The sequence below is a fragment of the Podarcis liolepis genome (assembly GCF_965112155.1).
Source record: "Podarcis liolepis genome assembly, chromosome: 6".
NCBI lineage: Eukaryota > Metazoa > Chordata > Lepidosauria > Squamata > Lacertidae > Podarcis > Podarcis liolepis.
This window is the reverse complement of record NC_139559.1, coordinates 60,686,770-60,704,739: the sequence shown is the minus strand read 5'-3', so window position 1 is coordinate 60,704,739 and position 17,970 is coordinate 60,686,770. Positions and strand designations below refer to the sequence as shown.

Below are 17,970 nucleotides of genomic sequence, written 5' to 3'. Positions count from 1 at the left end.
GTGAACACTTAAGCCACACTCCTTCTTCAGATTGACTCCTAGGCAATCAAAACCACTTTAGATCAGACTAAGGTAACTAATCTTCGTTTACTCTCTATCCAAAACCTTCAGGCACTTGAAACAGCAACTCTATCCATATAGCACACCCTGATGGCTAGGGGCACCATGGTTAAAGTCCAAGCCCATTGGTGCACTTTCGTAAGGCCTCACCTCTGGGTCCTGTAATGACAGGTCGATGATGCTGTGTGAATGCTGTTCCAAGGGAGGAGGTCTGCGAAGGCGAGGGACTGCTGAAACCAGACTTCTCTGACTTCTTTAATGGAGTTGGCGATGGCATTCCTGGCAAGAATGATTGATAAGTGCAATTTAATAATGCTAGGTCATGGAACAACAGCCTATGCATTGTGAAAGGAGGTGCGAAAGCAGATAGAAAAACTTAAAGGACAAATTAAATTGCATACAACAGCAAGCTTGAAGGTTCACTTTTATTTATGATTGTCTTTGGGGGCAAAGGGTGGCCATCACTGGCGTGAAAAAATATATATTAAGATGCATCCAAATATATATATTTTTAAATCTCTGAGGGAAACTTGCTGACATGTTATTAATTAGCATTCTTATTAGGCCCTATTCTTTACATTTTTTCAAACTACAGTAGCTGCAATGCTTAGATTTTATATATACATTTTTATATATACATTTTAAATAGATTGTTATGGCTTATGGACAGGTGTTGAATATGTCTCATAAACTGCCCAGAGTTTTGAAACCACAGAGGCTGAACACCAAGAGTAGATCTGCCTCCTGCCCACAGGTTCCTGCTTCTGTTAAACACTTGAGTGAGAGTGAGGTGAAATGTACATGTATCCTGGCGGCAAGGGTAGGAAAGTTCTGGGGATATGCGCAAAACTGAGACAGTGTTTTGGGAACTGGGTGGGTGGACTGGATGAATGCCTTGAAGAGTTCCAGATGTTTCTGCACCGTTAAAGGTTTCTGAGTTACAAACAGCATCCATTTCCCATTGTGTGGGAGATTTTTTATTTATAAAATTTAAAGAGCCTTTTAGCGTTGCACAACCTGAATGGTATTTTATAATATTGAAATTGTTCGTTTGTTTTAAAACTAACCACTAATAGAGGCTTTCACTGGAAAAAAGATCTTTCACAGAAGTGAAGACCCTCTTCTGACATTGTATCATCAGGTTCGATGCTAATAGGAGCATAGGAAACTACACTATGCCAGGACAGATTATTTGTCCATTCATCTCAGAATTGCCTCCTTTTAACTGGAGAGGTGAGGGGCTGAACCTTAGACTTCCTGCATGCAAAATATGTGCTCTGCCACTGAGCTATGGTCTCTGCTCATATAAATGATACGACTGGTGGGGTTCTAGGCATTGCTGATGTCCTGCTACTTGCACAATGGAAGCTCTCTCGTCCAGCCCCATCCCATACACCCTCAAAATCTGCTCCAGAGGGTTTGGGGACCATCCCCCGAGCAGATTTTAGGTGTGCATGGGGAAAGGAGAGGAAGGGAAGTTCCATTCACCGAGTGTTGGATACAAAACATTAATTTTTATGTTGGTTTAATATCAAGTCTGTAGTCTGTACTTCGTGCATACAATTTATCCATAATAAATGAATGTTCCGTTTAAAAGATCTTTGATAAACAGAGGCTACAGACAATGCACTTTTCTCATCTTTGGGGTCTGTATGCACAAGCATGTAGATATACAAAAAGAGAGAGGCAGCATTATTAGAACAGAAAATCAGTGAGGTAATTTAAAAAGTAGACTCCTTCGAAGCAATGAGAATCCTGTATTATTACTGTATTCTTTATAATACACATGCTGCTGGGATGAACTGGGATTAAGTCCCAGATAAACAGGATTGCAGCATGTATATTATAACAAATACATTAAAAGGACGGGGTTCTCATTGCTTCAAGGGACTTTACTTCTGAGTAGACATGAATAGGATTGTGTCCTTAATACCTTTTATGGTTTTCCTTTCAAACTGTTGGCATTTCCTAACTCTATTACTATATTAACTGATGTGTTGGATTTTATTGTTTTAAATTACTAAGCAATACAAATCTGATTGTTATAGTTTAGATAACAGCATTTTTACAATGGGCAGCTACAGAGATCTGTACAAACAGTGTAAAGTTCATAGTCAAAATGTGACAGAACAGAAGCGCACTGGGTCAAAAGGTTGTAAGGCCATAGTTGCTCTACCTCACACAAGGCAATTCTAATCACGACCTATGTAGTGACAGAAAATATCAACTGTTCTCCTTGTGGTTGCTAATTGGCCATATTAGCTACGTTTTAACAGTGTCATCCTATGCAGTGCATGTTTACTTGGAAGTAAGACACAGTGTTCAAAGAGGCTTGCTTTCTAGTAAGTGTGTTCAGGATTACAGTCTAAATGTGGTCAAGAAGAGCAATTCATATTGAGATTACTGAATTACAGAAACATGAGGTTGAGTGTTCATGGCCAAAAAATTCTGAGGGGCACCAGACTGGGGAAAACTTCTTTGAATGATAGCTGGTATAGCACAGTGGCTAAAATATAATCCTATGCACATTTACCTGAGATTAAGCTCAAATGAACAGAGTGGGACTTCCTTTGGGGAGGAGGGGCATGCAGAGAATTGTGTTGCATGAATACTTATCAAGAAGTCGCTTTCAAATGCCACCACAGTTCAGTTGGGGGTCTCAGCCCCTGGGTACTTTATTGGAGATGATGCTTTTTTTTTGAGTTGTAAGAGCTGCTAAGATAATGTATGCGACATGATAAGTATTTAATACTGAATATTCCAAATTACACGCACATTGGTCCAAATCCAGAGGAAGCTAGTTTCATTGCAATGATGGACATAAATTAGTTGCCCAGTTGATTTCAATGACATTTAAGCACAACAAACTTATTCTGAATTTGAACCACTAATATAATTTAGTGCAGGATTTTAAAGTAAAGTATAAATGTGCAAATTGAAATCTCTTACAACCATCTCATAATAATATGTATTAAATGAGGTGGTTTTTTAAAAAAGTGTTTGACAGCTTGTATGACATACTTGACTTCAGGAATAATCTATTAATTAAATGTAAGTGGTGGCACCCATTAGATCCAAAAATATGACTGCTTCATCATTCAGAAGAACATGAAGAACATAAATTTTGAGAATTTAATTTAAATGTTTTGAGGGACTGAACAAGAACTGCTAATTTCTAAAAGCATATTTTAGGGCCTAGTGAATGGTCTTTAGCAGAATCTGATGCTGCTGTATTACTGCAGCTAAGGAATTGTGGACCTAATAATTTCTCTGGATAAGAGATCACTGAAAGTACCAAGTGTGTACAGTATATAAACAACATCATTATTAATAATAATAATAAATATTTTGTCCTTTAAGAGGGGAAAGGTATGGAAGACAAGTTAGATGTTGCAAAGCAAATAGCATCATTCACATTTTATGGTGCATGAGCATGGTGCTCTGTCTAAGCAGCAGAACTGAAACATTCTCTGAATGGGTTAATAAAAGCAGGAAAAGAGCTTGCATGCAAGTAGAAAAGTTCTAGGAACAAGCCAAAATAAACCTAGTTTTTTCTAAAATGATCACAGCCACATGACATTATTCTTAAGACAGCAAAGATTGTCAGTATTTGCAATTAAAAAATAAACTTAAAACCAAAATGCTAGTTTAGCACATCTTATGCTAATGTTCCTGATATCATGTGGTATCTGACTAATACGCAGAGTAAACTGAATGGAATCAATGGACATAACTTAGTATTGACTAACTTAAGTCCATTTTATCCAATGGACTCTGACTATGACTAAGTCAGATAACTCCCACAGCCTGCATATTTCTGAGAATATCCTCTTTCATTTAGTTATAGTGGCAATTTATAAATGTACTTGAGTTCCTGTACTAGTCTACATCAAATTAAGCATCCATTATTCTTTGGGATGCATATTGCAGTGGCAACTACAGGGCATTGGATTCACAAATGGATTAGCATTGTTTGGAGGCGGCTACATGCCTTTGCAACTCATCTAGTCCTGAAGCATATGGGGGCACCAGAATATTAGCTCAATGGGCACCCAATGGTTTTCTTGTAAAGCAATCTAATGGTACAACCCATGCCTACAGTGCTTTAATGTAACATTTTAAGAAGAGTACATATGAATGTTAAAGCACTTTCAGCCACTTACAGTGTTCTAACTGCCCTAGTGTGAAGGTACCTTAGAAGCATTTGGACTCCCATGGTTTTATCTTCTGTCAATATTTAGTGGTAGAAGTAATGGGAAACACACTTCACTAATGTAAAATGAAAGTTATGTGTTTTTAAAACAAATTCAACAGCTGGAACTTTGGGTTGCTGTGTTTTTTAATTCGGCTTTTTCATTGAAATGCACAACAATTTGTCCATATCAGTTCTCACTTGATCTAAATTAAACTAGCTATGTTTCTCAGGCTCACAATGGCAATAAAAAGAACAAAATAATTTTATTTCAAGAAAACAATGCGTTCCTTACTCTATTTTTAGTTAATAGTTTAAATATAGTATACAATAAAAAGAAAATTTAGACAATACTGATCTTGATGGGTGTACACATATCAATTTTGTATTACTATAAGTTGGAGCAATTTTTCCAAATTAAAGCTGTCTAAATTTTCATTAATGTGTCATTTTCCTAAGTATAAAGCTATTTTGTTCATTCCAACTCATGCATGTCATGTCCATCCACCAAATGCACAAATGCAAGCAAAAATGGAATCATAGGTTAGTGGAGTCATGGAATAGATGATGAAGTCTCCCAGGAAGGCCTTTCAGAATTCTGCAGTTCGCAAACCTCCAACCCAACTGAGTAGTGTGGGTGCAGGAATATTTCATATTCATCGTCTTCTATGGATCAGTAGAGCAGCACAATAGTTTAAAATCCTGAACCTTCTTGTATTCGCTAGTCAGGAAATATCAATGCTTCCTATTACATAATAGGAAAAGATCCATGGGCATTCTCCAAATACAGTAAATGACAGAAAGCTGTATATGAATTCTGTTCACAATATCTGTCTGCTCAGTGGATACCTTTACACATTTTCCCAAGCTGAAGAACAGTTCTGCTAAGGGTAAATCATCCATCACTACCAAAAATGACAACGTCACAATTTCTATTCTCTTCCCAAAAGTAATACAAAGATTGGGGGGTGGGGGGTGAAATTCAGTGTACTTCTAGATGCTAAATCCAGTGTCACTCTAGAACTATTATTTTTATCATTTATTAAATTTCTATACCACCCTTTATCCAAAGATCACAGGGAAGTGTACAATATAAAAACACAAAAATGCATACCATAATAACAACCAAAAACAACACCTCTCCGGTTTAAAATGCCATAGATTGATTAATTAACCACCTCAGAATACCTTTCTAATCATGATGCAGAACAGTTCCATGTTTGCTATATGAATGAAAGTTACTGAATACTCATATCAACATAAATAAGGGTATTGATAGGTCTATCAACAGGAGAAATATATGCAAGAGATGAAGGCGTGTAGCCTAAACCAATGGTTCTCAACTTTCTTGAGTATGAAGAGCCCCTTTTTAACCCTTTGTCCAAATTTTGCTGAGCCCCTGCTCCTGTTTGACCCTCTAGAGACACAACAGGAGTAGAGTGAGGTGGGTCTCTCTTAAAGCTCTTTGAAAAAAAAGTGGTTCTTTAAACACATCTCATTTAAAGGAGGGGAGAAGCTACTCCAATGGGACTTAAAGCGCCTGCCTTATGAAGAAGCCTCCCCCCTCCCTTAAATGAGCTGACCCTCTAAGGGGCAGGTGCCCCCAGCTTGGGAACCACTGGCCTCTATACTATATCAATTATAGAGGGGCTCTCTAAACAATCTATAAGAAAACCTATCTGCACCAGAAAAATAGAATGCCGTAAAAGAAAGAACAAAATAAAAATAAATTTCAAAAACAATGCCATATGCTAACATAAAGTTAATTTAATTATTAGTTAAGCAAAATCTATCAATTATGAGGTGGGCCTTACTGGCATAAGATAGGTGTGATTGTTAGAACATTTTTAACAGATGTCTGTCCAGCTTCTGCTTGAATGTGCATATGAATCAGTAATGCAAAGTTGCGTGGAGGATTGTTTTGACCCATACATTCTTGGGCTCTTAACTTATTACTTTTATCTACCATATGAACATTACAATAACCATTGTGCAATGAAAGTAAAAAATAGTAACCAAACACCATTTATTCAACTATACACATCAACCAAAATGTTGAACCTTCTTTTTCTTTCTTAAAACACCTAATCTATTTACCGGGCTCTAACAGCGGTTAACAACTATCTCAGCACCCAACTGATACCACTATGCATGATAACTGAATTCATCATAATCATTATTTTAAGAAACATAAAGTGGAATAATTAAAACATGCAAATGGCATATAGAAGAGAAATTAAATTGTTTTCTAGTTCTCTTAAAAAAAACACCTGTGCATGTTAGCAGCTTCCTTTTGGAGCAGCTACTGAAACACCTTTTCAAGAAGCATCAGCATTCTTACTAGCCTTCTCCCCCACCGTTCCTGGGTATTACTACAAAACATGAAATGTCTTTCATTCATTCATTGAGAGCTTCTCCTCCTGCATTTACAACCATTTTGCTTCATTTTTATTAAAGCTAAACAATCCAAGGTTGGTTGAACCTTCTGTACCCCTCCCCCTCACATACCCCCATCTAATTTTATGTCATTAACATTTTCTTCAGATGCTATAGTACCATAACACTTTGTGCCATTATATTTTACAGTTCCTTTTCCTCAGATGTCTTACTGTTAAATTTCTGGGTGTCTCCCAAAGCCATTTCTGCAACCATGATTGTACTCTACTGGATAGATTACATACAGCAGTAAGAACAAATCATGGCTATTCAGAATACACTGGTTTATGGAAGCTTTGCAGGTGGAAAATACAATGACAGGCAAATGATACAATCATAAATTCAAACACCAAGTCTTTGCCTATTATTGCAGCTGAGGCATGAAACTTTTGGAAATCAGTGATCAAAAATAGGCTTATGTTTCAGCCACATCCTTACAAGATGCAAATGGAGTGTAAACTGCAAGTGAATGAAAGGATTTGAATATGATTCTCTTCTCTATTATTTCAGATACTGAACTTTTAGAGGTTTAAAAATGTTGCAACTATTTCTGCTATACTAATAAGGACAGATAACCTAAACAAATTCAAGTTTATTTAGAACTACAGCTTTCATTATAGCAACATTTTAAACACATTTTACTTTAGCAAGGAATCTAGGATAAAAACATCTGGAGAATTTGTTGTTATGTGAAGCTATTTAATATACATTTTGATTAATGAATGTGTTATATCTCAACAGGATTAAACATAAATAATAATTGTTCAAAATTAATCTTATCAGCACAGAGATGCACTGTCGGGTGACATGATTTACCAATACTTAGGAGCTCTTGAGGAATGGAGAAAAGGGAACCAGAAAAAAGAGGAGAGAACTACCCAATTGAATCTGCATTAATCCAGGAACCACAAACATGACTGAATTCCTTACTCCATTTGCATAGTTTTTGTACTGACTGACTACACAATCTGTTCTGTTATGATGCCAGATCACAAATGGACACATAACTTCTAGTTGTCCCAGTGCATCCCCTTCCTTTCACCATGCTCTCTGAAACCACTTATTGGAAACAACTCTGTGTTGCCTTACTTTAATCCTTTCCCTAGTACAGTGATACCTCGGGTTACATACGCTTCAGGTTACAGACTCCGCTAACCCAGAAATAGTACCTTGGGTTAAGAACTTTGCTTCAGGATGAGAACAGAAATCGTGCAGTGATGGTGCGGCAGCAGTGGGAGGCCCCATTAGCTAAAGTGGTGCTTCAGGTTAAGAACAGTTTCAGGTTAAGTACGGACCTCCGGAACGAATTAAGTACTTAACCCGAGGTACTACTGTACCATTTTTTCAAATGAAAGTAGCACTGCCCCCTCCATTAAATCCTTCCCTTTTCAGCACTGTGATTCTGATCTGAACCTTACCTAGGTGGCCATAAGACAACAACATTCTAAGTTAGTATAAAAGGGGTTGGGAAGTTTCTCTATTTTCAGATAGCGCCTGAAAATAGTGCTTAGGCGATCGTGTTTCCTAGGTTCCCAACTGCAAGGACTACTGTACCCAAGACCTTCTGAAGTATTGCAGCCTTGATCTATTACTTCTGCTCATTCTTGCATCCCCCCAGATAATTTTGCCGTGGCTTGTCCTGAGCCACCTGTCCTGTTCATTTGGAATGGTTTTGACTCCCGTCTCTCCCTAGAACAGGAATGGGGAACCTGTGGCCCTCCAGATGTTTGGGGGCACAACTGCCATCAGCCTCAACTAGCATAGTCAGGGATGATGGGAGCTGTTTTCCAGCATCTGGAAGGCCACAGGTTTCTCATCCCTGCTCTACAACAATGCTTCCCAAACTTCAGAAGGTTTGCATTTATCACAGCACAGTAGCAATATTATTGTAGCACATTTTTGTGTACTGATGAGTTATTTCAGTTTCCCTATCCTACATAGGTAAAATGTTGCATGGGTTGGTGACTTTGTCTGTTGCATCCCTTCTTAAAGGACCACTTCTGTATGTATACTTCTATCAGGTGCCCAAAAAGTGTAGAGAGGGGCCCAGCCAGAGTGTGATTTTTTTTTTTTTACAGAACATTAACTGGTATTACTGCATCAAGGTATGGAGGAATTTTCAAATGAATCACTAAGAGTAACATAAACTGTCACAGGAAGAAAAGAAACAACACAACTTTCTAACAGCTCACCTCAGTTTCTTGTACAGCGATTATATATTGACTTTACGGAAACTTAAAATGTGGAACTGTGTTTGATAGTGGACCCCAATAACTTTATTTAAAGCAAAAATTAGAAAGCGATCAAAACGTTTTATAGAGGAGACCAAGAATATAATGCTAAGCCTCTTAAAATTGCCTGAACTGTGAAATCAAGTAATGAACACTAGAAAAGGTTCTGTCAGCTGGAATCAAAACTTAGGCCAGTCAGCATTTTCACCTAAACCCTTATTACAGCAGGGCATTTGATTTTTCATCTCTACATTCTGTTCTGCCCAACAAATAAACCAACTTGACCTCTACCTGTTACTTTGAGAAGTCTGCCTATCATCTTTTAACTCGATCCTTTCCCCTCAAAGCCTTCTGAGCTACTCAGAATGAAAGGAGATGTCAAACCAGACGTGACTTTGATCATGTGTTTGGATCTGATGCTTGAGTCCTGTGTTTCCTTTACACAAAGCAGCTGTTGGGGGCCCTGATCTGGTTGGAGAGTGGAACAAGGGAAATTTAGCTCTTTCCCCCATGCCATTTTCCATCTGAGAAGCACCGCACCTAAAGCAACTATTTGCTGCAAATTTTAAAATTAAGGTTTGAACAAAGAGTATCTATTCCCCCTTACTCATGCCACTTCCACATTGTTCTGGAAGGAAAGCAGATTTTTTTCCACGGTGTGTGAAAAGGGTTGCAGGGAGGAGAGGGAATCAGCAAAAGCTGCCTTCCTTCCCTTCCATGAGAATAACTCAACTCACTGGATCTCTGCATCCGATCCAATGCCATTTAAAATAAGGAAATCAGGGCAAATGAAAGCCCCAGGTGTGTGTGTGGGGGGGTAGGGAAAACAAAGATTAACCCCTCATGGCCCCAAATCTATCTGGAGACCCCCACTGCCATTGCCCCCACTTGTAACTAACAGAACGATAAATATATAAACAACCTGATGTAATACAGTGATTTTTTTAACCTAATATATCACGCAGCCACACAAATAAGTGACAATACGTATGAAAAAATAAGAATGCTTTTCTCATATTAAATGGTCCATCATACAAACCCAAAGAACTGTAGCTGTCATTACTACAAGTACGGTGTCCTGACAAAAGAAGTGTAAGAAGCTTTCTAACACAAAGGCATATCAGGAAAAGCTCTTTTCTGTAAAGTTGGAGTTTTCCTTCTGATTAATGCTACATTCAACAAAAGAGACACTGTCTGCCTAATTACGTTAAATACTTATCTTCAGGGGATTAGCAAGGTGTTTCTGCTCAATGTCACTCTCCCTGACAACCTAATGATAGATCTGTTTACTTAAGAGAGCAATTAGTAATTTTTTTTTACTGTTTTCTTAACTGCCTTCATATCATGAAAATATTTGATTAACACACTCCAGCTTATCTTACACTGAGAGCAACATATTCCACATACTTCTTGCTCTTTCTTCAAAAGGAGCATGACTGCAGCTTACAGTTATCTTCCAACACCCTCACATTCCACTTCACAAAGCCTAATGAAACCAATGCTGTATTTGTGTTTTAATCATTTTACTCTACGTCACAAAAAACTATTAAGTAAAGTAAGAAACTAAAACACAAAAACAAGGAGAAATTCAGACTTCTTAAATGGCTCTAAAAAGACAATTGATGCCCCTGTTATTCAACAGGGTTAGCAGGATGTGTCCCAAACATGCAAACTACATCTTTTAAAAGGCACAGTATAAAAAAGAAGAGGTGCTTTATATTTTAAAAAGTGATTTATTTATCAAAACAAGACCTGCCCTGTAAATCTTGAGTGTGTATGACGAAGTCAATCTACAGGTAGAGTTCTTTTTATTGTGAGACTGTATTTTATAATACTGACGTGGTGCTTAAATTTTATTTTCATGATTGTTGGCTGCCTTTGAGGGCCTGTTGGGCCAGAAAAGTCAGCTAAAAAGGTTTTGACAATTGTACAAATAAATAGTGTAACTATGAAAAGTCTTACAATAAAAAAGAAATTTAAATATAGGAGAATTCTGCTGCCAACATAGCTGATCTGAAAAGACAAGTCATTGGGGTTCTATTGTACACTGTTTCTTGCTAATTATGAGAGAACATTCTATATAAGCCCCAGGATGAAATTTGGGATTGTGTTTAAAACCACTTGCCTCAGCAACAATCTAAGAAAAAATAGTGACTGTTTGTTTTTACTTTGGGATACTAAATTCAGCATTTTGAAATGTAGCAAAGGGCAAACAAGAAAGTATTTCAGATATCAGAGGCAGTATTCTTCAGCAATTTGCTGTCCTAAAATAAAGATGTACTTACATTCTGCTCTACCTATAAGTTTTTCAATTGGTTTTCAAGGGTACCTGCATTGCAGTATTCCAGTGTGGAGCCCACAAGGGCAGCAGTGATTGTGACACAAGAACTGCATCAGCAAAAAGGGTCATAGACATTCAGCTAAATTTGTACTTCCAGGGAGGAGGCATGAGTAACTTTTTCCATCTCTTTCACAGCTGGCATTGAAATAGGTTACAAAAGCAGCATCTCTTTGGACCGGCCATATGGATAGTTGTATGTTAAAGGTTTGATGGAACAAGGACACCTAGGCTATTACGCTCAGCTGAAACGTGGCAATAAATCACAACACCATAATGAGGTTTAATTATTTCAATGGATTATAATACATGCTGGACTATCTTGAAATATATCTATACCTAGGGCTTTTTTTCAGGGGAAACTCACAGGTAGTCAGTTCCGGCACCTCTCAGGTGGGTGCCAGTGTCATTCTAAGAGAACGAGGGAGGCGTTCATGGGTAAGTTCCAGCACCTCTTTTTCTAGAAAAACAGCACTGTCTATAACTGTTTATTAAATTCATTACTTTTTTTAATGGTAAAGGAGTACGTAAGCAACTATGGAGCCAGGTGTGCAGGAAAATAAAAGTTAAAATGAAATATTATTATGGAACATAGGTTGTTACGGGCACATTTAAAAATATTGAAGACAAAAGAAAATACTTCTATGTTTTCTTATTGCAAATCTTGTACTACATTGAAGAGGTGGGAACTTTATTGCAATTGGTCACAAAACAGAAAATTTGTGCCAAGTTTCTTCCCAGCCCTACTCTTCCTCCATTATTAAAACCCTTTTCTTTTTCTACTCTAGGGGCTCTGGAGCCAAGTGAGGATTCCTAGGTAAGATCCTCCCTCTATTGTGTGGTCTAGGTAATCCCTCCCCTACCTGGCCTGGTCTCCTTGGCAACGCTTCCCCCAGGTGGGATTGGACAACTGACTGAGGTAGGCGGAGACCTCCAGGTATCCCACCTGAGGGAAGGCAAAGCCAAGCCTATGCTGTTGGGGCCGCTCCAGATCCAGGGGCTGCACGCATCCACGCAAAGGCCGCCCCCCGTTTTAAGCGGGGAGCGGTTATTCTTTTTCTACTCTAGGGGTGTGGAACCTCAGGCCTGGAGCAGGGGGATTGCGACCCACCAGGCCTTGGCCTCTGTCCCTCGGACGTCTCCCTACACCCCACCCCACACTGGCCCTGCTTTAACCCCCAAGTGTTTACGCATGCCTGGAATGTGTCCCTGAACTCTGATAACGCCTCTTGCTCACCTGATAGAGAATAAAATTAAGCACTGTGTGAAATTAAGCTACTGTACAATTGTAGAGTTTACATTTGTTGCTCCACCCACTTTTGCCCCTGGCCCCACCCACCACTCATGTGACCATCAGAAGGTTGTTCTGAAGGGAATGTGGTCTGAAAAAGGTTCCTCAGCCATGTTCTACTGAACTGGAGCTGTTGCAAGTATGCTTCCATTTAGTTTCTTTTCTAATGTCAGTTTCCTGGCTACTTAATCATCCTGGAACCCAGATTCTTCCTGATCCCCTTCTGAGAAGACAAACTTTACAGCACATGACACATAATACACTGGATTGTGCAAGGGACCAATTGTAGCATTATTATGGCTGCTATCTTTGACTCCAAGCCCACAAATCTGCCCCAATCCAGCTGTAAAGAAATCTATGATGGGGGTGGATACATCTCTTTCTGGATCATGTAAAGGTAAAGGGATGCCTGACCATTAGGTCCAGTTGTGACCGACTCTGGGGCTGCGGTGCTCATCTCGCTTTATTGGCCGAGGGAGCCGGCATACAGCTTCCGGGTCATGTGGCCAGCATGACTAAGCCACTTCTGGCAAACCAGAGCAGTGCACGGAAACGCCGTTTACCTTCCCGCTGGAGTGGTACCTATTTATCTACATGCACTTTGACGTGCTTTCAAACTGCTAGGTTGACAGGAGCTGGGACCGAACAACAGGAGCTCACCCCGTTGCGGGGATTCGAACTGCCGACCTTCTGATCGGCAAGTCCTAGGCTCTGTGGTTTAACGCCACCCGCGTCCCTTCTGGATCATGAACCTCACCCAAATGTGTATCTGCTTATTTGGGTGTGGATGCTATCTGTCTATACTGCATTGCACCCAATGGGATGAGTATTTTAATGTTCTGTTGCAACAGTTCATGTGTTGCATTTTACTAGAACTCAAACCAATACATTCAAGTTACAGAAAAGGAGATTCTGACTAAACATCAGGAAGAAATTTCTGACAGTTAAGAGCTCTTTGGCAGTGGAACAGACTCTTTTGGAAGAAGGTAGACTCTCCTTCCTTGGAGGTTTTTAAGCAGAGGTTGGAAAGCAATCTGTCATGGATGCTTTAGTTGCAGGGGGTTGGAATAGATGACCCTCAGGATCCCTTCCAACTCTATGAACATCTGGTAGGTTCTTTATTTGAGAATCACAAAAGGTCTCTCTGAGAGGCCAGTGTTGCCTCGGAGCCAACAGCAACCTAGCTTTGACGATTAAAAGAAAATAGACAAATTTAAATAAGGTAGGGTGTTATCAATGGACAAATGTCCAATAACAGAGGTAGTATACCTCTGAATACAAAATGCCGTGGGCATGAGAGGACACTCATAGATTCCTTGTCAGCTTGGGACTATGCTTGTAAGCTATATAGCATGCAATTGTTGCACACTGAATACAGGACTAGAAGGCCTATGGCCTGACCCTGGAACAAATACCACAATGGAAAGAAAGTTTCTGCAGCACTGCTCTGATAAAGTGAGAAGCTGGCAATGCATCTATCTTTACACCAGGTCCACACTGCCCTGGTAGTTTGGGCAATGCTAGCATGGGAAGGTGACGTATGGAAGTGAGAGCTGGACCATAAAGAAAGCTGACTGCCAAAAAATTGATGCTTTTGAATTATGGTGCTGGAGGAGTCTCTTCAGAGTCCCATGGACTGCAAGATGATCAAACCTATACATTCTTAAGGAAATCAGCCCTGAGTGCTCACTGGAAGGACAGCTGAGGCTCCAATACTTTGGCCACCTCATGAGAAGAGAAGACTCCCTGGAAAAGACCCTGATGTTGGGAAAGATTGAAGGCACAAGGAGAAGGGGGACGACAGAGGATGAGATGGTTGGACAGTGTTCTTGAAGCTACCAGCATGAGTTTGACCAAACTGCGGGAGGCAGTGCAAGACAGGAGTGCCTGGCATGCTCTGGTCCATGGAGTCATGAAGAGTCAGACATGCCTAAACAACTAAACAATGACAACAAAGCATGGGAAGGAGCCACTGCATGGACTCCTCCTACAGGACTAGGGACTTCCAATGTCACTGGGGTGGTATGGGAAGGACACATGCTAGAACGAGTGCCATACTACTAAGGTAATAATGGAAGAGACCCAAAGATTGAGGAAAGCCAAGAAGACACTGTCCAATATAATAATAAAAAAAGATGGATGCAATTTTCAGACAGTTCTTCCCTCTTTAACTTTTGTGGTACTAAGGCAATAATGTCAATGAAACAGATTATTGTCACAGATAATGGTCACCAGCTCCTTCATAAATTGCAGAAGAAAGAGAGACATATTGATCCAACGGTCACTTTCTGTCATCGTGTCTACGTCTATTACAGCAAATGAAGGGTATTTAATTATTTTACTTAATGGCTACAATGGAAAAAGACTGTGACTGTGTCTCAAGTACCTCTATTGACCTGCTGCATTTTTTGTAGCATCATATTCATTAATAGATTTTTGTTGGCTGCAGCCTGTTGGATATAACAGAAGTGAGGCTCTGTAAAAGTAGACAGTGTACAAAAAGAAATACATCATCATGGATTTCAGCAATGATTCTCTAAGCTCTGTATAATATATCTGACTAAAGTCAGCTCAACTAGTGCTTCTAGTAGCTACCAGTTGGACACAGAAAGAAACAGAAAAAAGTTAACACGGTAGTCAGGAATATATGGCGGAAGAACTCTGAGCTCCTCCTGTTCCTGTGCAGATACCAACACCCACTCCAGAGGGTGAAGAAAACAGTACAGCTCAGCAGAGTTTGTTACATGTTAGTGTATATCCATTATGCAAGCCCCTTCATCAGCCTACAATGGTTTTGTGAGGATGGTGTGGTGGTGGCTTGGTTTTTTCAAGATATGTACATTTTGGAGTGCCATGACTACCGTTTTATAAACTCTTTTCTACACAGCAATTGATAAAGATCAGGGGTGTCCAATTGGTCGACGGTGAAGGTCCACAGCTTTGGTAACCTCCCCCTAAAAGAAGCTCATCAACTTTGACCTGGACTCCTAAAAATACCTCAACAACTTAGATTATCTTCCTACGAAATTTTCTAACTGTTTTCAAAAACTAGCTATACTGATCACAGTAAGCAAAGACCCTATGTTGGTGAGTTACACAGAGGAAATATAAGCATAGGGGGGAATTGTTGTTTTTTCAACATGCTCTGTGCTTTTATCATTGCTTGCATCCCAATTCTTGCAAGTAAAAAACATTGGCTCTGATAACCGACCACTGGGTCCTCTCCCCATCAGCTGGCATTCCAGCAGGCTACTTTAGTGGGGGAGATGGACAGCAGGGCTCATACAATCAGATCTGCTGCAAGATGAGGCTCCTCCTGTCACTAACTGTTTCCATTCCAGCTAACCATTACAGGAGCTACTATATAACTGGTGTATGCTTGCCATTTTCCTCTTCCATTCCCACCCCCCTTTCCTTTTGTGTTGTGCCTTTTATATTGTAAGCTTGCAGACAAGGGACTATAGTATTTCAGTTGGTTTGGCAGCCTTTTTTGGCTGAAGAATGGGGTAAAAATTATCTAGATAAATAAATAAATACATGTTTGTGCTGTATTGATGACAAATCCAATAGAAGTGCAGCATTCTGAGATTGTAGATAAGAAACCAATCACTCAAGAGTGTGAAAAAGAGATCTTTAATGTGCTAACACAGCTATCCTCTTTCATGTAGTAGCAGTTGAGACTAATGCATTGTGATCTCAAGGTCCTAGTGAGCTTGCTCTTGAAAATGCATTAAATGTTTAGTAGCAAAGTATCCACATTGCCTCCACACTGGACATTTACTGTGGAATAGCTAGGCTTTCCACTCACTTTTTACATGCTCCTCCCATGTTTTCCCCGTTCAGCTTCTCTTCTCCTCCTTCCCTGCCACCAAGTGCAGAATATGTGATTATTACAGTGGTGTGAGAAATGTGTAAGACAGTTTGAGGAAAAGAAAGGACAAACAATCCAGAACAACACATTTGATAAAGCGTGTTCTCCTTCATGGAGAGCACGTGTTGCAGTTGGGTCTAGCTGGGTGGACCATTTAGATGGCCAAGCTTGTGATTGGGCTATGTTGGGTTGTTGGGGAAATTTTGATGTTGCCAATTTGAGGGATGGACCAAGGGTTTTATATACTGAGCACACAGCATTGAGCGTTCTCTTTCGCTGTGTGCACCGGTTCACCCGCCCACCCTCCCTAATTTAGGGCTTTTGTATTTGACCTTACTATGCCTGTCATGGGGTCATCTGCTTTTGGGGCAGGGGCCTGGTAAGAATTTTGTCCATTTGGCTTATTGGCTGGTACCATTTGGTTTTCCCCTACTGCATAGCAAATTGTCACAACTTGTAAGGTTGTGTTTGGCATTGGTTAAAAAATTGGTTGGTGGAGGGGTAAGGGTTGGCTGTGTCTGCCCCTCCAATGCTGCTGCTGCAAGGGAATTCTGTTAAAGGAATCCAGGGGCTCACCATGCTTTCGTCCGAATCCCTGGTGTGGGGCTTGGGCAGCGCAATCCCCTGGGAGCATGCGGGGAGAGGTGAGGGTCTGGTGCCCAGCTCCATTTTCTCCCCAAAATGTTTTCCCTTACTGGCTTTCGCAGGGTTGCGGAAGTCAGTTCTGTCCCTGGGTGGGGTCAGATAGTCGTAACCAGTGCCTAAGCAACCACTCACATTTATGTATATTAATAAAGTTGTGGCCAAAATTATGCCAAAAACTTTAAACAAAAATTCTGTGTGAATTGTGCTTTATTTTGGGGGGTGGCTTGGGGACCTCAACATACAATGGGTATCTATCATGAATTCTTATTTCATCTTTGGAATTCCATCCCAGTTTCATGAGCCTTGTATCACAGTCTCTTTTATATCCACTGCTGCTCATCTGGGGACCAGAGCCTAACAGAATTTAAAACAACTTTCTTCCCATCAGGTTCAAAGCTTGAAATTCAAAAATAAACTGGGGGGAAATGTTAAGAGAGTGGGAGGCCAGGTAACTCAACCAGTTATACCCTTGTGCTGCTATCAAATAACAAAGGGTTTTAAAAATATATATTAATATTTTTTTAAAAAAACATAATTTTAATCAGCACTGTCAGCTCACTATTTTGTGGGCTTAAAGCCTCACAAAAATATTAATCTGTGGTGAGAAATAGTGAGAGAAGATTATTAATTCTAAGGTTAAATATCTAGCAGCCCGTTTGACCTATATATCAATTTAAAGATATCTAAAGGAGAAGCCAGTACCTTACAGTATATGTCAGCCTTCAAAAGGGCCACATAAGTTAAAAAGGACATCACATCTGTGTTGGATTACAGAATGCAGTTGGAAAGAGAAAGAGAGAGAGAAAGAAAAGGAAAGGGGAAAGCAGAATGTTTTATATCATTCAGCTTCACGGAGTGCATTTGATCATGGCAGATTAAAATAAAACAAAATCCCGAAGCCAAGAG

General features: G+C 39.8%; 1 protein-coding gene and 1 long non-coding RNA gene across 19 annotated transcripts in view; both read right to left on the bottom strand.

The window, feature by feature from the left end:
- NFIA (nuclear factor I A) overlaps nt 1–17,970 on the bottom strand; it is a 443,145-nt gene that overhangs the window by 64,480 nt on the left and 360,695 nt on the right. For 11 of the 18 annotated variants that reach the window (XM_083510331.1, XM_083510321.1, XM_083510334.1 and 8 more), the window contains exon 7: nt 211–339. The exons of the other annotated variants lie outside the window; for them this stretch is intronic. In XM_083510331.1, coding sequence (XP_083366457.1) covers nt 211–339 — 129 coding nt within the window. The remainder of the gene's footprint in view (nt 1–210; nt 340–17,970) is intronic. 18 annotated transcript variants of the gene reach the window in all.
- On the bottom strand, nt 10,771–16,125 carry LOC310710057. The gene is made up of 2 exons (XR_014527769.1): nt 12,321–16,125; nt 10,771–12,041 (listed from the first exon to the last, which is right to left on the bottom strand). It is a non-coding gene; the product is annotated as an uncharacterized lncRNA (long non-coding RNA).